This window comes from Rhinolophus sinicus, linkage group LG02, assembly GCF_036562045.2.
Source record: "Rhinolophus sinicus isolate RSC01 linkage group LG02, ASM3656204v1, whole genome shotgun sequence".
NCBI classification, from domain to species: domain Eukaryota; kingdom Metazoa; phylum Chordata; class Mammalia; order Chiroptera; family Rhinolophidae; genus Rhinolophus; species Rhinolophus sinicus.
This window is the reverse complement of record NC_133752.1, coordinates 151,367,054-151,389,419: the sequence shown is the minus strand read 5'-3', so window position 1 is coordinate 151,389,419 and position 22,366 is coordinate 151,367,054. Positions and strand designations below refer to the sequence as shown.

At 53.4% G+C, this 22,366-nt stretch overlaps 2 protein-coding genes across 7 annotated transcripts in view; one reads left to right on the top strand and one right to left on the bottom strand.

Annotated features, from left to right (window-relative positions):
- Positions 1-204: 204 nt before the first annotated feature.
- On the top strand, positions 205-5,916 carry TMEM106C (transmembrane protein 106C). Of its 4 annotated transcripts, XM_019748438.2 has the most exons (9): positions 324-345; positions 498-591; positions 829-1,040; positions 2,334-2,397; positions 2,885-3,044; positions 3,136-3,276; positions 3,729-3,778; positions 4,212-4,265; positions 5,184-5,916. In XM_019748438.2, the coding sequence occupies exons 3-9, from the start codon at positions 857-859 to the stop codon at positions 5,278-5,280; spliced, it is 750 nt and encodes a 249-aa protein (XP_019603997.2). In that variant the 5' UTR covers positions 324-345; positions 498-591; positions 829-856; the 3' UTR covers positions 5,281-5,916. The 4 variants fall into 4 exon arrangements, with proteins under 4 accessions (XP_019603996.2, XP_019603998.2, XP_019603997.2 ...); XM_019748437.2 differs by lacking the exons at positions 324-345; positions 498-591 and adding an exon at positions 205-278; XM_019748439.2 differs by lacking the exon at positions 498-591 and having other exon boundaries at positions 276-345.
- Positions 5,917-9,434: 3,518 nt separating this feature from the next.
- COL2A1 (collagen type II alpha 1 chain) overlaps positions 9,435-22,366 on the bottom strand; it is a 31,408-nt gene continuing 18,476 nt past the window's right edge. For all 3 annotated transcript variants that reach the window (XM_019748445.2, XM_074325779.1, XM_019748444.2), the window contains 30 exons: positions 22,241-22,339; positions 22,036-22,089; positions 21,500-21,598; positions 21,057-21,110; positions 20,613-20,666; positions 20,204-20,257; positions 19,980-20,033; positions 19,712-19,756; positions 19,424-19,522; positions 19,111-19,218; positions 18,720-18,773; positions 18,386-18,439; positions 17,955-18,008; positions 17,504-17,557; positions 17,087-17,194; positions 16,453-16,506; positions 15,992-16,045; positions 15,085-15,246; positions 14,746-14,853; positions 14,395-14,502; positions 14,003-14,056; positions 13,720-13,827; positions 13,555-13,608; positions 13,291-13,398; positions 12,972-13,025; positions 12,420-12,527; positions 11,776-12,064; positions 11,148-11,335; positions 10,572-10,814; positions 9,435-10,028 (listed from right to left, as the gene is read on the bottom strand). In XM_019748445.2, the coding sequence (XP_019604004.1) occupies positions 9,882-10,028; positions 10,572-10,814; positions 11,148-11,335; positions 11,776-12,064; positions 12,420-12,527; positions 12,972-13,025; positions 13,291-13,398; positions 13,555-13,608; positions 13,720-13,827; positions 14,003-14,056; positions 14,395-14,502; positions 14,746-14,853; positions 15,085-15,246; positions 15,992-16,045; positions 16,453-16,506; positions 17,087-17,194; positions 17,504-17,557; positions 17,955-18,008; positions 18,386-18,439; positions 18,720-18,773; positions 19,111-19,218; positions 19,424-19,522; positions 19,712-19,756; positions 19,980-20,033; positions 20,204-20,257; positions 20,613-20,666; positions 21,057-21,110; positions 21,500-21,598; positions 22,036-22,089; positions 22,241-22,339 (2,883 nt within the window). In that variant the 3' untranslated portion in view covers positions 9,435-9,881. The remainder of the gene's footprint in view (positions 10,029-10,571; positions 10,815-11,147; positions 11,336-11,775; positions 12,065-12,419; positions 12,528-12,971; positions 13,026-13,290; positions 13,399-13,554; positions 13,609-13,719; positions 13,828-14,002; positions 14,057-14,394; positions 14,503-14,745; positions 14,854-15,084; positions 15,247-15,991; positions 16,046-16,452; positions 16,507-17,086; positions 17,195-17,503; positions 17,558-17,954; positions 18,009-18,385; positions 18,440-18,719; positions 18,774-19,110; positions 19,219-19,423; positions 19,523-19,711; positions 19,757-19,979; positions 20,034-20,203; positions 20,258-20,612; positions 20,667-21,056; positions 21,111-21,499; positions 21,599-22,035; positions 22,090-22,240; positions 22,340-22,366) is intronic.

Sequence of the window (22,366 nt, the reverse complement as noted above, 5' to 3'; positions counted from 1 at the left end):
CTCTCCCGCCGGAAGAGAGACATTCTGTTCAGGAAACTTGACTAGAGCCTTTCCCACCGTTTCTGAGAAACCGCAGGGCATCACCCTCTCGGCGTCCACCTCCCCGAGGCCCCGAGGTGCTGCTGTCCCCCACCCTCTGCCGCCCTCTAGCGGCGCCGACTGCCGGGCGGCGAAGAGCGCACGCGCGCCGCACCCCGGGGGGGCCCCCCCCTCCCGGCCAGTTTGCCATTTGGCGCGTGCGCACCGAGTGTGAGCAGCTCCGAGGACTCAAGAGGAAGGTAAATACGCCGAAGCGGGTTGGTGGCGGGGGGATGCGTCCCCGAAAGGAACTACCCTGGGTTGCAGGTCCGGGGATTCTGGGTTTCGCTTCCGATTCTGGTGGGCTTGGGGCGTCACTTTTTGTCAGGGGGCGTGACCCGAGCCCGCCTCCGGTGGCTGGGAGTGGGGTGGGAGGATCTCTAAGGCCTGTATTAATTTGGTGTTTGTTGTCTGCTCAGGAAGGTTTTCTTGAGAAAAGCACAGAGTTTGCAGATAGCGAACGGGAAGGGGCGAGGCTGGACCAGCTAGGAGCCGGGGTGCCCCGAGTCCGGGGTAGGTTAGGAGCTGGGCAGGTTGGCGGAGGCGGGCTCCGTCCCTCTGGCTGTATATGGGGGTCGGAGGCGGGGTGGGGAGCACTGCTGCAAAATGAAGACCTGATAGAAACTGTGCAAGTGTTTGGGATCACACTCAGGACGGCAATTTGTTCATTTTTGTGTTTTCACTTTTCTCGTCGTTTCTTCTCTCCTGGCCAGTGTGGCCACTAACTGCACTAACCTAACTGCGTTCCAGGACATGACACAGGTGGCACATCCCAGCCATGGGATCCCAGCATTCCACCTCTGCCCGCCCCCGTTCCTACAAGCGGAAGAAAGATGACAGGGAGGATTTGCTGGATGAGCGGGAGCAGGAAGAAGCGATTGCCCAGTTCCCGTATGTGGAGTTCACGGGTCGGGACAGCGTCACCTGCCTCACGTGCCAAGGGACAGGCTACATTCCAACAGGTAAGAATCTTTGATCGTGAGAAGGATGATTCCCAACGAGAATCCCAAGGCGCTCAGAGGGCTTCTTCTGTCTCCTACATAGAGCTTTTGTTCTAGGTAGTAATACCGTCACATACTGTGCTCTGAACAGGAGCCAGCTCAGCTGACTTGATAAACCAGCAGGTTCCACAACTTCTCTAGGTTTCCTTATATTTGAAAGCCTTCCTTTTCTTCACTTCCACTCTCTGGTTCTTAGTTTCCTTGGTTTGGAACATTTGGTTTTATTAAAGAGCAAAAATTCCATCTCGGAAGTTTGAAGATCTAATTGGCTATATTGAGCGATTCGTGAATCGAACACCATCCCATTTAGCAAGTATAGAGGAACCCTGAGAAGCTGTACAATGTGGAAGGCTTTTATAGGCAGAAACTGTGGGACAAGAAAGTTGGTAGCAAAAGAAAAGAAAGAATTAGGTCAGGCAAGGGTACATTTTTTTGGGGGTGGTGGGGAGAGTTGATAGAGAGGGCCCTATTGACAGATTACCCCATTGGTACTGACCAGAAAATTCCAGACTGACAGATTAATATTACATTCCTGGAGAAGGTTGAAACTGTAGTTAGGTCAGGTATAAAGTCTAGGTTCACTGTCATGGGCTTAGCAGAAGTGACCCCATTTTGGTCCTGTGGTTTTCTCTTTAACAGTTTGCTGTACATGGTAGGATTTGTTGACAGGTACATTTCTTTATTGCTCTCACTCATAAGGCCTAGCACAGCTTTGCCTGGTGGGGTGGTGGGGGGAGCCACCTTCAGAGCTTCTGTTTGAAGAAGCAGATAGTGAATCATTAACCTAATGTATGAAAAATATATCAAGTGAGGAGAGACAAACAAATGCTCAGGAGTAGAGCCTGGGTTAGGTGCAGGGTTATCTATCACGAAGTGGCCCTCAGAAAATCGTAGCAGTTCAGGTGGAGAGTTGCAAAGGTTTAGAGAACTATAAAGCCTTCATATTAGAGATAAAGAGACAGTGGCCTAGAGAGAGAATGACTTCCCTAAGGTCATGCAGGAAAGCCAAAACAAGACCCTAGATTTCTCAACCTCCACGTCACTGCCCTGGCAGCTCTGATAGACGTTTTGTAATTTGTGGCACTCTCTACAAATTTACTTGTTTCTTGTTCATTAGACCCAAAATGTGAAACTAATATCTTCTAAATGTCTAATTCCAGACAAGTATATGTTGGAGCAGGCTGATGTGTGATGTGGAAAGTACTGCCAACACATGGGACTTAACTACCCAATAATTGTTTGGTTCTTTCCTAGAGCAAGTAAATGAGTTGGTAGCTTTGATCCCACACAGTGATCAGAGATTGCGCCCTCAGAGAACGTGAGTTACCTGTCTCTCTCCTGTTAATACCTACTTCTGCCCCTAGTCCCTTTTTATGTGTATGAATGCCAGTTAACTTTTTGAAAGCTTTTATCTGTTCTTGTAAATTCTTCTATTTCCTTTCATACTATTTGCTCAAGCAAGGTATCTTTGCCCCTGTCACTATCTGGGGAAGGAAACTTGAAGCTAGAAACATTCTGAGGGCCAAATGAAGGAATTGAATTGGAAGGCATTGGAGAATGGGGTGGTATCCTGGGAGGTTAGGAAACGTTTCTGTCCACGCAGCCCCTCTCCTCATTGCAAACATTGCAGACAGCACTCCAATGGGTATAAAAGGCTTCTTCTACTCATTCTTGCCTGGTTTGTAGTTCCTAACCTTTGTATTTTCCTGTCCCTCCTGCCTCCTTCCTGGTTTTGCATTTAATCTTAATTGATTGGACCTTGATATCTGACTACCCAAGTTGGTCATGTGCCGTGTCATTTGCAGTAAGCAGTATGTCCTCCTGTCTGTCCTGCTCTGTCTCCTGGCATCTGGTTTGGTGGTTTTCTTCCTGTTTCCACATTCAGTCCTTGTGGATGATGATGGCATCAGAGTGGTGAAAGTCACATTTAATAAGCAGGACTCTCTTGTAATCCTCGCCATCAAGGTAAGACTTAGGACCTCCCTTCCTGGGTTGTGCACCTGTAAGTCTTGGACCCAAGACACTTACACTTGTTTCCTCACTTGCCATGATTCAGGCCACCCTGAAAATCAGGAACTCCAATTTCTACTCTGTGGCAGTGACCAGCCTGTCCAGCCAGGTTCAGTACATGAACACAGTGGTTGGGTCATATGTGACAACTGATAGCTCCCTCATCCCACCTCGGAGCGAGCAACTGGTATGCTGTCCTTTTAGGATCCCTGCCCCACAGGCCTGAGGGGAGAGTAGGGGCTGTGGGAGTGCTGTAGCCGCGTTGTTTCCCTTTTCCTCTCATTCCCACTTGTAGGAACTGTTTGATGAGGAAGACCTGATGATGGGCTCTGTAATTATGAAAAATTAGGGAAAAAAACCAGCTAGCATTTAAGTAATAAGGGAACAAAAGAATTTGTAAAAGAAATCAATTTGCTACAAATCAAGAAGAGGCAGGATGATAGTCTGAGATCCACTGCCCTCTCAGAGGGACGAGGTTGGAAGCCTTTGTTAGTGGCTCATAGTCTGTCTGAGGGATAATCTTGGGGAAATATTTTGTACGTGATGGAAGGATGCTCCCGGGTCTTCGGATCCTTATAATGGTACTGTTCTGTGTCGGTCCTGCTTGGCCACAGACTGACTCTGGTATCTTCTTTTCAGGTGAATTTTACGGTACAGGCTGAGATGGGAGGACCATATTCCTATGTGTAGTAAGGACGGTGTTTGTTCTCTCTGTGTGTGTGCTCTACTGGATGAAAGGGATGCAGGGTTGTTCTCAATTGATTGGAGCTCATCCTGCCTTAAGTCCCAGCCTATAGGTTCCCTAGTTCTGACCGTCTTGAGGTTTGTTTGGAGGGTGTGTTTTTAGATGTGTGGCTAAAAACGTTAAGCCACTAGAAACATTTCCAAGCTCTAGCATTTATGTGATGGGTTTGAAAAAACAAAAAGTGTGGGAAGGTGAAAAGGACACTGGTGACTCAGAACGAGGGAGCCATGTCAGCACTTCGGTCAGGAGGGTGGGTGTGGGAGGGGCAGCCCTCCTCCAAGGCTGACTGCTCCTCAGTTTGACAGTGTTTGTCAATCTTTTGCTGATTCTCTTTTTTTTTTCACCAACTGACTGTTTTCCTATTTGCTCTTTGGTAGCTTCTTCTGCACCTTACCTGACATCCAGGTGCACAACATAGTGATCTTCATGAGGTACGTCGCTCTCCTTCCAGTTCCGCGGCCTTTGTGTGAGCTTGCCACCTCTGCTTGGGAGACCCTGTGTGATGCACAAGGCAGAGGCACCCAACCAAAGAGGGGACACCCAGTGATGATGATGGCATCAGAGTGGTGAAAGTCACATTTAATAAGCAGGACTCTCTTGTAATCCTCGCCACAGATACAGTAAACTCTCGGTGTAGTGTCCAAATCCCCTGCACTTCACAAATCACCAGACTCACAGTGAACAGTTCGACATACAATTTTCTCCATGAAATGGGGTCTAGTTTTGTAATCCCTTTAGCATGCTAATGAGACTGGTAAAGAACAGAAAAGCTTTCCCAAGGTCTAAGTATTGGGTGTTTGTTCAGACTTACACATACTACTCTCTAGTCACACAAATTCCACGTGTCATGGACCTTTAAGGGTATTTCTAGAAATGACTGTTAAATTTGCAGGTGACAAGTGGGTCTGCTACATACATTTGAAATATGAGTGTTTAGAGCAAGTTTTCTCAGCTTTGGCACTATTAACAATTGGGGCCGGATCGTTACTTGTAGAGGGCTGTCTGGTGCATTGCAGGATGTTTAACAGCATTCCTGGCCTCTACCCACTAGATGCTCGTAACACTCACCACCGTCTCAATTGTAACAATCCAAAATGTCTCCAGATATTGCCAGAAGTTTCCTGTGGGGAAAAGTCTTCTCCAATTGAGAAACATTTGTTTAGAAAGTCACCTTCATGGCACAGCATCTCTGTGGATATAGAAAGATCCTCTGGCCCCCTAGTTAACTCACCATGAAGATAAGTGTCTGGGACCTGTGGATATTGTTGCCTAAGCTTGCAAGAAATTATTTGGGCAGTTTTTCTTATTTCATCTCAAAAACAAAATTCTTCTCGGTTTCTTTTTCCTAGAACTTCAGTGAAGATTTCATATATGGGCCACGTGACCCAGAGCTCCTTGGAGACACATCACTATGTGGATTGTGGAGCAAATTCCACAGCTGTTTAGAAACTGCTCTTGGTTCTTCCGTGGCAGCACCTGTGAGAAGACACAGCATCTACTCCCAGGGCCTGAGTTCCTTACCTACCCCAGGTGGCAGAAGTAGAGAAGCTGGTTCTCAATCCCCAGCAAACATCCTCCTGCCACTTCGGAAAATGCCTTTCTGTAGCACCATTTATGTTTCTCTGAACCAGCAGAATCACTGCCCAGGGCCCAGGCTATGCCCAGCAAATAGTAGGCAATCCAAGAAGGTTTGAATTTAATTCAGATCTTTTCAGCCATTCTTGGAGCATTATAAATTGAAAGCATACAGTGGTACTTGGTTATCAAACCATAGAGTGACATGGAGATAGGACTGTCAATGCAGCTGCGCAGCTGTTATCAGGACCTCACCTGCACAGAAGAGGCTGCAGAGGAAACATTTGAATATGTAAAAGAAGAAAGCACAGACCAATATGTGAAATGTTTTCGTCTCCTAAACACCTAGGAACTTTAAAAAAAAAAAAGCAAAAGCTTTTTTGTTTTCCTACAGAAAGTTATAATTGTTTTTACCAAGAGTCTATGTGAAGCTTGACTTACCCTTCATCCATTGGCTGGAACATGGATTGGGGATTTGGTAGAAGAATAAATCCTGCTTTTGATTCATCTGCGTCTCCTTTGCTTGCCTGGATGTCTTCATAGATGCCTCTGGGGACAGTAGAATAGTCACCTGCTAAGTATGTCAGCACAGGATGGGAAGGGAAGAGAAGGAGCCCTGATTTGCGCTGTCCCCGGAAGCTCCTAATCACAGAAAGCAGCCTCTCTTCTCCATCTGCCTCTGGTGGTGCCGGGCTGCCCTATTGCTCTTCCAGAACGGAGCACTTAACGCCCGCTGGAGGTTGGAGGGGATAGAGCAGAGATGCCTGGGGAGAAAGAAGCTGCTACCTGAGGAGGAATAACTTCCCGAAGTGCTGATTCAGAGGGCCTGGTTTGAGGTTGAAAGTTCCCTGAGCTGTCTCCGTGCTGTCAGCCACCAAAGAGTGGGCTATAGCCCCACGATGGCAGAGAATCTAGTTGGGAAGCCTGAGTGGTCAGGTTTCAGAACTCGGTGAGGTAGCCTCGCGAAACCCTAAGAGGAGCAGGAGGTGGTGGGATTTATACTAGTCGTCATTCCCATAGCTTGACCTTGAATATTTGCTTAATGATTTTGACACTGAATCTTTATTTAACCAAGGCTAAATTTTGTGACTATTTGGCTGCCACTGACCATGATTGAGTAACCCGGAAGCTGAGGGTTGAAAGCTGTTTCAATATCACACTGGATCCTTGAATGGTCTGTATGAACACGACAGTGTGACTGTGCATTGATGATGAAACACCACTTGTGTGGAAGCCAATGTACACCACTTCTCAGAACATTGCCCTAAACACATGAAGCTGTTCACATTGCTACACTTTCTCTTTAGTTTTCCCAGTTTCCAAATAGCCCCTAGCATGGTTTTCATGTAATTTTGAAAAAACTACTCATATTGGTACTTAAGTTTTAATAATTTTTGTGACTGCCTCAATAGCATTTCTTCTCAATATTACTTTAAATCCAGATGTGCTGTTCAAATGAAAGCCCTTGTTTTAAACATACAGCAGTAAGTCTGACCCAATAATGCTATGAATTCTCATACCTACGTACATTCTTAGCACCCTAAACTGCATTTCGGGGTGCTCTGCGTAGTTACATCGTGCTATCTGTCAGTTATTGAACAAATTGCTCTCAGCAACATCAAAATGGGAAGTGGCTGGCTCAGGCATCATTGCCATCATTGTATTTCTAGTGGATTGAGATTTGGAAAGAATGTGTTTCTTGGAGATGAGACTTCACCAGAGATCTCTGTAGCTCCTGGCTTGGCCTCTACTGTGACCTCTTTCTTGCTCTCAAACTACTTACACTGTGTCACCTGGTTGCAACCTCCCTTTGTTCATTTATCATTCCAAAAAAGTACTGAGCATCTGCTGTATGCTAAGAATTGCATTTTCTGGTGCATTTTGTCCAGAGTCATAGCTAGAAGTTCAAAACACCATCACAAGCCTCTTATACTCACCTGGCCCCATCTAGGCTACAACTTACCTCTATTGTCTGATGCAGCCGTAGTTACCCAAAAGCAGGATCCCCACAATCTCTGGGTCAACTGTTAAGGGATTCTGACCCCAAGGGTGCAAGAAATAACTGAAAGAATCAGCCTATTTGTAAATGCTCTACATGAATCTAAAGGGTCCCAAGCATTTCCTCTGGGCAAAAGTAATCCTTATTCTTTGCTTTTATAAGTAAGTCTCTTCGTCACCTCTAGAGCACTCTTACGATTCTGTGTTCCTTCACTTGTTTAGAAGGGGAAACTGTTTCAGATGTTCTATGATTTACCCAGGATCCAGGGAACTTGAGTAAGTCTTTGCTGGAGCTCATCCTCTTGACTCCTAGTTAAAAGCCTTTGGACACTTTCGTACAGACGAGGAAGCTCACGAGAGGAACAGTCACCTGACTGAGGCCTCACAGTTAGTAACCCAGGTCTGTCCGCTCGATCCTGCTCGTGTCAGGAATTTATCTGAGAGGTTGGAGAGAACTTCTGCCTTTTCTGGGGCTTCAGGGATCATGGGTATTAGTAATGAACCTGGTTACTCCCATCTTCCCTTCGTGGCCAAGTTGGGACAAGGGGGCCGCAATAAGTAGCACAGCACTGCCAGCCAGGGTGATGCATTTCAATTTAATCACAGAGGCAGGGCTTTCTGTTCCACTGCTTCTCTTCCCTTGAACTGTATCCTCTGGTTCACTCCTCGCTTACTATGCAGCAGCTGCTATCATTTCTAGGTTTACCAGGTACCCAGGCAGTGGGTGGGCTGCAAGGGGTCACTTTGATACCCTGGTGCAAATGAGACTTCTCTTACAAAGGTCTGAATTGCTGGTCACAATCTACTGAGCTGCTTTGACGCCACAGTGGGAAGTGACGTGAGCTAGGAAGCAGGATGGGCTCTTCTGAGGTGTGGTTGACAAGTTAGAATGGAACTGAACTCTTCAGCTCCGCCTATTGTCTGAGGAAAAGGTTTCATAGGCATCCGTACACCTCACTGCTCTCCCCCGGGCCCCCATTAGCTCTCTTGGTAGATAGAAGTGTTGTTTATTTATAGCTATTCTTTTTGTTTTAAGTATTAATTTTTTTTTTTAACTTTTACTTATTTCAGGTGTGTTTTTCCAGGACCCATCAGCTCCAAGTCAAGTAATTCTTTCAATCTAGTTGTGGAGGACACAGCTCACAGTGGCCCATGTGGGGGATTGAACCGGCAACCTTGTTGCTAAGAATACCGCTCTATAACCAACTGAGCTAAACAGCCGCCCCCATAGCTATTCTAATTATGTGTTCTTAATTATGTTTTCATTTTACGCTTCTAGTTTGTCATGAACTAGCCCCCTCTAGTGGACAAGGTGACAGCTTCCTCATTTTTGCCACACAAACACAAGCCCTTGGAAAGCAAGGAACACCTGATGGTTGGGAGAAATGGGAGGCTGTCCATTCATAAGCCTGGTGTTGACAGAAAGTCCATGGAAGCCTTAAGTGCAGGTCCGAGAAGTGTAGAATGGGAGCCAGAGGGACAGGTGCGGAAGAGGAATAAGGGGTGGGTACCTCTCTTGACCTATTAATAAAAGTCTTCAGAGAAAGACACAAATAAATAGATCACCAAGTTTGTCTGATTGTGTACACTTAGCATGGGCCCCTGCAGATTCACGCCCTTCCCCTCCTTCCTCACCCCGCAGCCCCTCTCTTGGGAGTGTCTCAGCTCTCTCCCATTCAGCAAGACGTGGCCCACACTTTGTCCCCATGCCTGAGCCCAGAGCTTGTCACTTCTCTTGCCCTGATGTGCCCTAGAGTCACGCTCTGTGTTTACTCTGAAGAACGAGACCATTCCTCTTTCGTGCCTCCCTTCCCAAATGTTGGTCTCTGGTCCCAGTTCACCCCTGGGTTCCAACAGTGCCAAGGTATATGGAAAGAGGCAAATTTGTGTTTGTGTGAGGTCATTAAACCAGGCACTGTGGCTTCAGTGTCCTCCCTTTTGGTCAAAAAGTCAACAGAAGAAGGCCACTGGTCATGTCTACAGAATCAAGGATTCATGGGATGTAAAGAACACAGCCTAAGTCAATATGTACTTTCCAATAATTTTTTTTGTTTTTAATATCAATCGATGTTTTAAAAAATACAGAGGTGTTTGACACAGAATAGCACCATTGTGTAGGACACACACAGTTCCTGCGCCCGGCACCTGAAGGGGCATCTTCTTGCCTGGGCTTGGGGGGGGCAGTCACTCGGGGTGTTTGACTCACACGAGTTAGTTTCCTGCCTCTGCCTTGACCCAAAGGTCTTACAGGAAGACAATAAATAAATAGAACACCGAGATTTGATTTTGCAGTCTGCCCAGTTCAGGTCTCTTAGAAAAAGAGAGGGGAAAAAAGTCCAAACTGTGAAAGGATGGGATGAATGGACATCAGGTCAGGTCAGCCATTCAGTGCAGAGTCCTAGAGTGACTGGGATTGGAAAGTACTTGGGTCCTTTGGGTTTGCAATGGATTGTGTTGTTTCTGGTTTCAGGTCTTTACAAGAAGCAGACAGGCCCTATGTCCACACCAAATTCCTGCTCGGGCCCTCCTATGTCCATGGGTGCAATGTCAATGATGGGCAGGCGGGAGGTCTTCTGTGACCGGTACTCGATCATAGTCTTGCCCCACTTACCGGTGTGTTTCTAGGGCAGAAAGAGAGGAGACGCTATTCAGTGGGTGCCCTGCAATCCAATACCAGCTGCCCAGGACCCCAAAACTGAGCCTCATAGAACACAAAGTGCAAAACACGTGGCGCTCCCTAGACCTCTTCTTGGCTGGCCAGAGCCCTCTCCACCTCCACCCTGTCCTTAGCAGCAGGGCTTCCTCCATCCCACTCTTCTCCTTCCCACTCCCCACAGTGAGCCCCCAGCCTAGGACTCCCTCATCGCTCCACCTCACAGGCAGCCCCTCCATTACTACAGCAATCTTCCTCCAAGAGCAACTGGACACAATGGGTAGCGTCTTATTTCCCCTGAGCGAGGGGAGTGAGGAAGCTACAACATGCACCTCTCCCTCGCCTGTCACTCTGCATGTCTTCTCTACATAACCCCTCACCCTCATTCCTTTGATGAGCCCATCACTTTAGGGCCATGACGCCTGTTGGGGACCAAACCCTTCCCACTCCAACCTGAGCCCTCGGCCACAGACAACTCATCGTCCTGGCAGCTCCAGCTGTCCCGACTCACCGTGCAGCCATCCTTCAGGACGGTGTATGTGAACCTGCTGTTGCCCTCAGCCCGGATCTCCACGTCATTGGAGCCCTGGATGAGCAAGGCCTTCTTGAGGTTGCCAGCTGCTTCATCCAGGTAGGCAATGCTGTTCTTGCAGTGGTAGGTGATGTTTTGGGAGCCCTCGGTGGACAGCAGGCGCAGGAAGGTCATCTGGACGTTGGCAGTGTTGGGGGCCAGGTTGTCGTCACCATAGCTGAACTGTTAGGGCAGAGAGCAGTGGTATGAGGCCCACGAGTGGCATTCGAAGGGACCATGGGTGTCAAGGGCTGCTGAGTGTCCAGGGTTCAGAGGAGTGAAAGGGGACTCTGAGTGGGTCCCTGGGAGGATGTTTTTGCTTCCAGAGAGGAGAGCAAGCCTTCGAGGACCTCTTCCTCCACCTCTAAATGGGAGAAAATACTATTCCTCTTCTTTCCTTCCCTTAAGCCCCAAAGAAAACCGGTGAGAATGTGGGCAAGGTTCTAAAAACTTTCAGGGAGAAAGAAGAGAAAGATTTGAGGAACCATCTCCGGCCGAGAGCAACCAGGCACTCACATGGAAGCCACCGTTGATAGTTTCTCCAAACCAGATATGTTTCTTGTCCTTGCTCTTGCTGCTCCACCAGTTCTTCTTGGGAACATTTGCTGGGTTGGGGTAGACACAAGTCTCGCCAGTCTCCATGTTGCAGAAAACCTTCATGGCGTCTAAGGTGCAGCCCTGGTTAGGGTCAATCCAGTAGTCTCCTGCAAGGGGGAAGAGGTGACACCCTGTCAGGGCTCAGACAAGCACAGAGACACTCAGGCCTACATGGACACCAGCGGAGAGGAGCAGGGCGTGAGGGCCACACGTGACCCAAGGGAGGGGGGAGGAGAGGGAGGGACCAAGGGCAAGGAGACCTGAATGGGAAGGTCCAGTGCTAAATTGGGGTGTGAGCAATAGGGCAGGAGCAGTACCTGCCCGGTGGGTGAAACTCTACCCTGATGTTACTTCTGCCACGTAGCCATGGCAGGACAGGAGCCAGGCCTGCAGTTGCTCTGCTGTTAAATGGGGGAGCAGCCATCTGCCAGCACCTCCCAGGCCTGCCCTGCACTAATAGACATCTCCTGCCTTGTTCTGAAGGAGTGGTGCCCAGTGGGCTGACTTCCTACTCTCTGGGGCTGGGGGTCCTGCTTTTCTGGCTCACCGCTCTTCCATTCAGGGTGGCAGAGTTTCAAGTCCCTGCAGGTGCGAGCGGGGTTCTTGCGGGAGCCCTCGGGGCTGCGGATGCTCTCAATCTGGTTGTTGAGGGACTTGAGCGTGGCATCCACTTCGGCGTCGTGCTGTCTCAGGTTGCCGGCTGCCTGGTCTGCCCGCATGTACTGCATGGGGTCAGGTCCTTTCTCTCTCCCACCCAGGCCAGCAAAGGCCGACATGTCGATGCCAGGGCCGGGGGGCCCTGGAGGGCCAGGGGGGCCAGGATTTCCAGGGGGACCCTGAAGCAGGAATCAAAGAAATCAGCCAGGAATTGTGGGGAGACACATCTCCTATGTCCACCCGCACCTGCTAGAATGTACTAGAGTATCTTCTTTAGTCTCAGGGATGAGGGAGGGGGTACAGTAGGGCAGGACCAAGAAAACCACAGCATCGTCCCTATTTGTTCCTTAGCCCCTCTCTTCTGCTTCCCAACACCAGTCACAGGCCCTTTAAACCTCCAGGAGACCCCAGGATAAAGGGTGCCATCACTATTAGCTGTAGGCTGATGCCCCCAAAGAGGCCCTTAGCACCAGAGAGCTCAAGTCCCAGATGCTGGGGACACCACAGACAGCAGGAAGGAGTCAGGACACTTACAGCGGGGCCTGTTTCGCCAGAACGTCCACGGGGGCCAGGAGGTCCAATGGGGCCAGGGATTCCATTAGCACCATCTTTGCCCGAGGGACCAACAGGGCCAGGAGGACCCTGCAAGCCAGGAGAGAAAGGTGGTAAGAGAAGAGCCATCAGCAGAGGGAAGGTCGGGGAGGAGCTGGGGCTGATCAGGTGGCCATCCTGACAGCAGGTGGCTACATGCTGCTCCCAATTCTTCTCATTTCTCAGTCATGGAACCCTAAACTGCTCTCTATCTGACCAAGAGCCAAAAGGACAGCTTCAAGGCTCTCCTGCCCTCCTAAGCTCCTCTTCATAAAATCCTGTTCCCAGGGGATCTGACAGCTGAGAGCTGCTTGCAAGTTCATCCTCCCTGTGATTTCAGGTACTTTTCTGGCCATAGTCACACCGAGCCAGTCCTGCCTCCACTGCTCAGGCCCCCCAAGCCCAAGCTTTCTCAGAAGCAGCAACATTTTGCTCCCCATTGGACACCCATGCAGTGCCCTGGCCCTCCCCCTGAGGTAGAGTTGTCTTACTTACTCTTGGGCCAGAAGGACCAGCAGGGCCAGAAGCACCTTGGTCTCCAGAAGGACCCTGTGCAGAAGGAAGAGGCAAAGGTCACAGGTGAGCACCGCCCCATCTTCCAGGATGGAAAGCCTTCTTGAATATATATATGGAGTTGGCGGAGGAGATACATGTCCCACCCCTATTCCCTTTCCGCTTGCTCCTCCCTCCAACCCTGAAGAAGTCCTAGAAATTACTTAGGATGCTCCCAAGTTGTCTTAGCAGCATGGGAAATGCAAGTGGGCTCAGACCAGTGGGAGGTCTTGGGGAGCCAAGCTCGGACAGCAACACTCACAGGAGGGCCAGGCAGACCCTGCAGACCAGTGAAGCCTCGGTGACCCTTCAGTCCCCTCTCGCCAGCCTCTCCAGTTTCTCCTTTGTCACCTCGGGGGCCTTGAGGGCCCTGGAAATAAGACAGACATAGGTTGGGTCGGGTCGGGCTGGGCAAAAGGCCTCCACTGGCCTCGTCCAAGCCAAGGAGTCCAGCATCCACAGGGCCCCAGCTGCCCTCCCAGCCTGCCTCTGTCAGAGACCCAGTGCAGGACGCTCAAATACGCACTGCGATTCCCCGGGCTCCAGCCGGTCCTGCGGGTCCCATGGGGCCTTGTGCACCCTGTGAGGAGAAAGTGGGAGCAGTGTCAGAGCCAGGCCAGGACAGGGAGGGCCCTCCTCTTTACCTGCCCTCGGGCTGGTGCACCGAGACTGGGATCCCCACGATACTCACAGCTTCTCCTCGATCTCCCTGCTTGCCAGTTGGGCCTGCGGGGCCAGGAGAGCCAGGGGGCCCAGGGGCTCCAGGAGCACCCAGGGGCCCAGTCTCACCACGATCACCCTGTCAGGAGAGAGGTCTCAGGCTCAGAGAAAAATGGTTCCGAAGAGGCAAGGAAAGAAGGTCCTTCCAGAGTGACACCAGACTCTGACTCCCACCCGCTACCCCGAGCTGACGTGTTAGGTTCAACGGAATGTCCTCCCAGTCCCACTGCACACAGACACCCCCAGATATTCACCTTGACTCCAGCTGCACCATCTCTGCCAGGGGGGCCGTCAGCACCAGGGCTTCCCTGGACAATGGGAAACAAGATGCCATGAGAGCTGCCCCTGCCCATCTCCCACTCTGTCTGCTCCCCTGTCTTCGCCTCAGAAGCCCCAGGCTTGTTCCTTCTGTCTAAAGCTTTCTCACCGAGCTTCCTTCTGTCTTCCTCTCTGTGTAGCAGATCTCAGTCTGTGCCCTTCTCTCTCCCATCACAACCTTCCTTTTGCACCTGGGCACTTGTGCCTAACGCCCATCCTGTCGTCCCCTTCTCCAGGGCACCAGCACTTAGCCTGGCTGGCCTGGCACTGAGATGCACGGGCTTCTCTCCCTAGTAAGGGCCTTCCTGTGGTGGGTCCCACTACTCACCTCTCGTCCAGGTTCACCAGCAGGACCAGTCAGACCAGGAGGACCCACAGGGCCAGGGGGACCTCGGTCTCCAGATGCACCAGGAGCTCCCTGCTTGCCAGGCTCACCCTGAAAGGACAATGACAAGGACGATGAGTGTGCCCACTAAGTGTCCCTGCCCAGGACCCCGCTGAGCCTCTCTGGGGAAAGGGCTGATGAAGGGACAGTTCCAAGGGTGCTGAGTGGGTGGAAGCCTCGGGGTGGTGTTGCTTCTGCAGAACTCAGGCCACTGCACCGATTACTGAGTAAAGAGCTTCTGGCCTGAGCCAGCTGGGCCCAGCTCGCCCAGAAGAAGGGGCACCCGTCACTTACCGATGGACCAGGCAAGCCGGGGAATCCTCTCTCACCACGCTGCCCAGGAAGACCAACGATGCCCCTCTGACCAGCCAGACCCTGGGGACCTGGAGGACCATCGGGACCCTAAGAGGAGAGGTGGGAGATGAGAACTTGAGAACTGACAGTCAGTTCTACCCACACCAGCCTGGCTGCCAGCTCAGCAGGGAGCAGCACTCCTGCCCTGCGTATCCTTCTCTGCACTGCTCCCCCTCCCTGCGTACCCACACCACTGCACCCCGTGGACCGTGCGCTGTGAGCTCAGAAGCCTCTCACAGCCTTGGCCCTGGGCTGGCCTGGGCCTGATTGTGGACTTACAGAGGGACCATCATCTCCAGGCTCTCCCTTCTCGCCAGGGGCTCCGGCAGGACCTTGGAGGCCGGGGTCACCAGCTCGGCCAGGTGGGCCACTGTCTCCTCGAGCACCTTTGGGACCATCTTTTCCGGAAGGACCAGGGGGTCCCGGGGGCCCAGGGTTTCCCTAGAAGGAGCAAATGCAGGAAGTGAGAACTCAACTCACCCTTCCCCATCTGGGCTGCCAAAGCCACCATGGCCCCAGGGACAGCAGTTTCCCCTCTGGAAAAGGGCAGCTTGACCCCTAGTCTCCCTCTTCGATCTTCTCTCTCATATGAGAGCTCTGGGCAGCCAGCCCTAGCTTCTCCAGCCCCTGCATGCCTTGCTTTTTCTGGTCTACTTAGCGGCCCTCCTGCCTCCTTCCCTTGGGCTTCCATTGCCCCACCCCACCCCCATTCCTCAAGGAACAACTCAAACCCTGCCCCCTCACCCCCTTAGCCTATGTATTCAGTCCCCCTGCACTCGGTAAGCTGGGTGACTTTTCCTCCTCTCTCTGCCTTTCAAGATGTATGACTTGTATAGGGCCCAGTGCACAGAGAATGCTCAAGAAATGTGTGTCCATGACGAAGGCAATTATGTCAGCCCCATCCTGCCCACCAAGCGAGACTTGTGAGGGTTTGAGCCTCAGCCAGCTGGGAAGGTTGCCTATGGCCAACAAGAGGGTCACCCCCCACCCCCAACCCCTGCTCCTAGCTGTCTACAAGGGGAACAAGCCTGAGACCAATTAGCTACTCTTCCCAGGAGTGGGAACAGGCACAAAAGGATGAGCCTGCACTCTCTGGGGCCCTGGAAGGGGGACTGGGCCAGACTCTGTGGCCCCTACCTGTGCCTCCCGTTCCCGGAGTAAGGAACCAGGTAGCAGCAGCACTTACATTGGAGCCTGGGGGTCCAACGCGGCCAGCAGCTCCGGGGAATCCAGTGGCTCCCTGTGTGAGGAGAGGAGAACCCCTGAATCCCTCAGGCTCTCAGGAGGATTGAGAATCTAACATGGGGTGGGGAGGTCTCCGAGGCTGGTGTGAAAAAGGGTGAGGGAGCCAGAGAGGGAGAAAGGGCCCTTGGGGTCTGGCCACAGGATTGAGCAGCTGTAGCTTCTCTGCCTCCGGCTCCTGCAGGGGGCACTCAGGTAGGGCCAGGCCTGTCTCAGGATGGCCTCAGGCTGGGACAAGAACAGGACTAAGGAAGAAGGAAGTGAGTGAATCCCAGAACACCGCAGTGGAGCCTCTGGGTCCAGACCTTCTTCATGAGGCGGGAGGTGGGGGCATGAGAGAAGCTGTTGCACCCACAGCACCTTCCACCCCACGTGGATGAGGGTGGGGACAGAGGCCTCACTCACCGGAGGGCCTTGAGCACCACGGGCTCCTTTAGGACCAGTCACACCAGTAGGACCCTGGGAAGGAAGGAAGGAGAGAGACAGTGAGGCCTGGTCGCTCCGGGGAAGGACTATCTGAACCCCAACAATGGACTCCTAAGGGCTAGGTTTTCAAAGATGCAGCATTCTTGGCACTAAAATCCCAGCCTGGAGAAGCTGTCACAGCGGGGCCTGCCACCCGGGCCACTAAGACTCGTGTTGTAGATCTCGGGGAGGAGAAGCCCATCAGGCATCCATTGGAGCCGGTCACAGGTCTCCCCTGTCCCCACCCCCACTGAGACAGACTGCTCTGTCCCAGCTGTGCGTCCTCACTCTGTGTCCGTCCCCGAGCACCCCCACCACACACCCCACACCCAAGACAATGAAAGCCAATTTAGCTACTTGAGCCTTTATCCCAAAGTACAAATTCCTCCTCCCCACAGCCCCTCCCTCCTGTGGCAGCGGTAGCAGCAGGCTCCCGTCTGCTGGGTGGAGGGCCCTGAACTCAGGTGGGGTGTCCCCCAGGCTTCCCAGCCACGTCTGTCTGGCCACCCCTCAGCCTGCACCCAGCAGTCCCTGCCCTGTGGAAACAGTTCCCAGGGGACTTGGCACTACCCACCTGAGGCCCAGGAGCTCCAGAGGGGCCCTGAGGACCTGGAGTGCCAGCGTCACCTTTCTGGCCGGCCTCTCCTTGCTCACCCTTGGCACCTGGCTGGCCATCAGCACCCTGTTCCAGGAAGGATGAAGCAAGCGAATGAGGGGCAAGCCAAATACTTGAGGTTCTTCCAAAAGGGCGAGCAACTCTGAGTGAGTGTGTGTGCACGTGCCTGTCCATCCTAGGCCTGAAAGTTGGGTCTAAGATAGGATTGCTATATAAGTGTGGACATATAAACGGAGAGGAGGGAGGGAAGAGGCCATTCCTCTCTTCTTGAAATTCTGTCCCTCCCTCCCCCACAGGCTGCAAGCTAACCTCAGGAGCTAGATGTGGACTGGCCTGAGTAGAGGGGGTGGAAGGGAGGGTGGATGGGGTACTCACGGGAGGACCGGCAAAGCCAGCGGGTCCAGGGGGTCCAGTCTCTCCACGTTCACCCTGTGAGAGAAGGAGGCCCAGAAGGTGTAAGGCCGCGCTGCCTGTCTGCTCTGTTCCCTCCTGCAAGCCCAGCGCCCCTCTGGCCCAGTCTAGCCTCTTGCATAGTAACCCCCAGAGAGAAGGCATCTGAAAGGAGCGTTAGGAAGTTTGGTCCTAAATAAAAGGGCCCAGGTCAGAAAGCCTCTCTTAGTCAGAGGACCTGGTGACCCAAAGGCCCTTCACCCTCTCCGTATCACGAGGGTGACATGCCTTCTCCCTTCCTTTTTCATCTCTCCTTCCACCCCCAGACCCAAATGGCAGAGGGGGAGCCAGGGCCAGGGCCTGCAGGGCCAGCTCTCAGGCTGCCTCACTCCCAGGGGCCTGGGGACAGAGCCAAGCTCAGGGGGCAGATACTCACCGGGGCACCGCGAGCACCAGCTGTTCCCGAAGGGCCAGGAGGGCCAACTTCACCCTAAGGTGGGGAGGGGGGTGCGGGTCAGAGTGAGGCCTTATGAGAGCAAAGCGCCTCCAGGAAGCCCTCAGGATGGATGGGGGCTCTGGGTCACCCTCCACCCCACCCCCCATCCACACACACAGCCTTTCTCCTTATTGTTTCCGCCTGCACTTGCAGTCTCCTAGGGGCCTTTGCTGAATGCACTTTACCACCAGTTCAACTGCTCCACTCAACAGGGCACACGCGACCCCCACCCTTCATTCCTTGCAGTCCCCAGTGGGCAGGAGGGTGACAATTGATGAGGGCCGGGGAGAAATAACAGCCCTTGGGAGGATACGGAAAGGAGACTCAGTGGGGGAAGTGAGGCAAAGGGAAGAAAAGGAGCCAGGACTCACCTTCTCACCATTGGCACCAGCTGGGCCAGGGGGGCCGATGGGACCGGTCAGACCCTGGGGAGAGAGAAGGAGGAGGTGAGGGAGGCAGGGAGAGTTGGCCAAACACTTGGATCTCACACCCAGTAAACCTTGGCGCACCCTCCATGGCCCCCTGAACTCCCTCTCACCCTGTGGCCCCCAGTTTTGACAGGGAAGTCCCTGTGGTTGCCCAGCCCAGACAGCCGAGATAGGACCAGGGACCCCACTCACCCATGGTCCCGATCTCCTGAGTGCAGGGCTGGGGGTCCCCGGCATTTGTCCCCACCCAGTCCCCAAACAGTCTGCATTCACTTACTCGTCCACCGTCCTTCCCGGGGGCTCCCTCAGGGCCTTTCTCACCGACATCACCCTATGGGATAGAGAGAATGGGATACCTCAAGGGGGCACTCCAAGACCCCCTTGTCAGCTCAGTGTCACTCTGAATGGGGCTCCAGGCAGAGCTCAGACCCTGGCCAAGGGGACTTGCTCTGTGGTCTCAGGGTGAGTGACAAGGAGTAGCAGGAGTGAGAATGAGGGAAGGGTGGGGGAAGATGTCATTAAAAGGCGAACAGAGACATTGGAGGGGAGACCTCCAAGTTCCTCAAGAGGGGTAGCCAGGGACTTCACTCCCAGGTACTGTGGGAGACGGTGTGAGTGTGGGAGCAGGCAAGCATGGCTTTGGGGGAGGGACATAGCCTGGTACTTACCCTGTCGCCCTTGGGCCCAGCAATACCAGCTGCTCCCCTCTCACCGGGCATCCCCTGTAGACCTGGAGGGCCCTGAGCCCCAGGGGGGCCAACTGGGCCAGATGCACCCTGGGGTGGGGGGAAGACAGGGAATCTGTGGTGGGCAGATTCCCTCAGGACTCCAGTGCGCAACCCCCCCTCTCCTCCTCCTCCTCCTCTGCCCAGGCTTCCTTTCTACCTCCTCTTCCCCTCCTCCCCCCTCCCCTTCCTCTTGCCCCCTCAGCAGGCTTCCTAGGCCAGCCCAGAGGACCGTCGCTGCATCAGCCTCACTTACTTTGGGACCGTCAGTGCCAGGAGTGCCGGGGAGACCACGTTGACCCTGGAGGCCCTGGGCACCAGGAGAGCCACGTTCACCTGGGAAACCTCGTTCACCCTGTGGCAGAGACACCAAGGAGCGATTAGGGAGAGAGACAGGGTAGAGGCCCAAGGAAAAGGAGGGAGGTGGGAAGCAGAGTGGGGCCCAGGACTCAGGGTAGCTGTACAGTTGGGAAGTGCTGGCAGAACTGAACGGGGAGAGAGCAGGCCCAAGGAGACCACCAGGAATGGCCGACAGGACACTCACTCTGGGACCCACGAGGCCGGGGGCTCCAGCTTCACCGGGAACACCCTGGAGAACGAGAAGGATGTGTGAGAGACTGAAGGCTTTTGTGCCCAAGCCCTGGCTGAGCCACCCTCCCCGACCTCCGATTGTCATCTAGCAGAGCTGGGATGCGGTCCCAGACATCCCGGGCCTCCATGGGGCTCCTCATGCCCTCCTGCCTTGTCTCCTGAGCATCAGAAGACATCTTTCCATCTAAACAGGTTGCAGGTTCAAAGAGCCCCATACTCACCTGGTCACCTGGTTTTCCACCTTCACCTGGGGGACCAGGAGGGCCAGGAAGTCCCTAGAAGCCAAAATGACAAGCATCAGAGAAGGAGTGAGTTTGCTGGGAAACCTCATTCCCCTGCTCCCCCTTGAGGGGGGCGGGGCGGGCCCTCCACCCACCATGCCTGCTGCTCCCATGAGCCCTGAGCGTGGAAAGGGGCTCCGAGAAAGCCTGGTTCAGCCACCTACCTGGAACCCAGATGGCCCAGGAGCGCCCTGCTCGCCTCGTTCACCAGCAGGGCCCTGCAGAGGAAATGCAGGTGAGTTGAACCAGCACTGGAGCACCCAAGAGCCTCAACAGGAGGCCCTGGGAGTGGCCACAAGAGGACAGGACAGACACCGCCCTGCACTGCCCAACAAGGTGTGCACGCCTATGTGTTTTGTTGTCTGTCCTCCCACCAATGACAACCAGGGCGGGGTCCACACTGCTTCCTCAGGGTGGGATACCCCCCCTCGACCCAGGGTGGGGTTGGTGTCCTGGATCAGCCCAAGTCCACATCTGTCAGCTCCATTACTGAGTGGGCCTAAGGTCTACCTGCCTCCACCCCACCAAGCCCCTGCCCACAGGACCACCTGGAGAGGCTGAGCAGGTACTTACAGCGGGTCCAGGGGGGCCTGCGGCACCTGTCTCACCATCTTTGCCAGGAAGACCCTAGAGGGAAGAGGGAAGAATGACGTAATGACATACTTTTCTTCAGTTCTGCAGACCCTCCAGGACTGGGCAGGTACACTTTGTGGTCCAGAGTTTCCAGACCGCCACAATCCCCAACCGGAACTCCATGTGTACTACCCTTTCCCTCCCCTTCCTTCCCTGGCCCCTCAGTCTTTCTCAGCAGAAGGGGCTCCCCTGTCTCTCTGGGCTGCTACTGACTGAGTGCAACCAAAAGTGCCCCTACGTGGACTCCAAAAGGGCCCAGAGCAGATGGGCTCAGCCACAGGAAGCCACACTGCTAACTAGGGATCCCAGAACATGCCATAGAGACGTCTCTCCCTTGTGGGTGTCCAGCCAACACCAAGGCACTGCTGTGGGGAGGGTACTTACTCTCAGACCAGGAGCTCCAGACAGTCCTTTCTCACCAGCTTTCCCAGGCTCGCCCTGGGGAGAGAGCGCAGGACCGTGAGGTAGAGGGCTTGGGTGAGAGTGGGGGTACAACAAGCTGGGGAGACTGGGGCTGGGGGCCTGATGGACAGCAAAGGCTAAAGCCAATTATCAGCACCTTCTCTTACACTCAGAGGTATGAACTGAGGGCGCTGACCCATGGAACAATGTCATGGATGACAGGTCTCAAAGCTCTAAGGAGCCCTGGGTTTCCCCAGATCACGTGCACTCCTATAAGACATGGAGGCCTGAGCTGCCCATGGTACCAGGGACCCTGCTTGTCACTGCCCTTCAATGAACTATATTCAGGAGCCAGCCCTCTCCCCAGGGGCAGGGAGATAGGTAGGACCATGTGGAAAGAAATGGAAGGGCAGGTTGTTACTTACATTGGCACCTTTGGGGCCAGGGAAACCCATGACACCAGGCTGCCCACGAGCCCCCTGAGGACCTGGAGGTCCAGGGCGACCATCTTCACCAGCGGCTCCCTGAAAGAGAGGACACCATTCTCAGAACAGACACGCTGACCACATTTGTCCATCCAATACCTACTAAGAGCCTACTATGTGGCAGGCACAGGGTTAGGCATTAGCTAGACACAGCATGTGAGATTGACCAAGGTTACGACCAGCAGCCCACACCACACACGTAGACCCCATCAGTGACAAGGCACTGCTAAACTTAGAAATTCTGCCCCTGAGTATACACACCAGGCTTGAGCTTCCCCCAGAAAAAGGACCAAATGCACAAGGGGAGACATTTTCAGAGATCACAGCCACTGCACAGGCCACACCTGATCCTAGTACCTACCATCTGCCCTTTCCCCGATTCTCAGGATGCCCCCACCCAAACTCCTGTCTCTCTTCCCACCTGCCTCCCCAAGGATATACCACACCCCCTCCCAACAAACAGATGATGGACTTACAGAAGGACCAACTTTGCCTTGAGGACCAGCATCACCAGGGCGGCCAGTGAGACCCTTTGTTCAGGAGAGAGAGGAAAATGGGTGTCAGAGCAGGTCCCGGGACCTCCCAATCCTGGCAGCACAGGGTTTGAGGGAACGGGTGGGAAAGGGCCTGAGGGGTCTGCTCAGAGCTCAAAGCCGAGGGCAAAAGCAGTTCCATACTCACCCGGGCTCCAGGAAGGCCAGGCTCTCCGGGACGGCCAGGGTCCCCGTTGGCTCCCTTGGGGCCAGCAAGGCCACTGGGCCCTCGCTCTCCAGGTGCTCCCTATCCAAGAGAAGGCAGGGAGTCAGC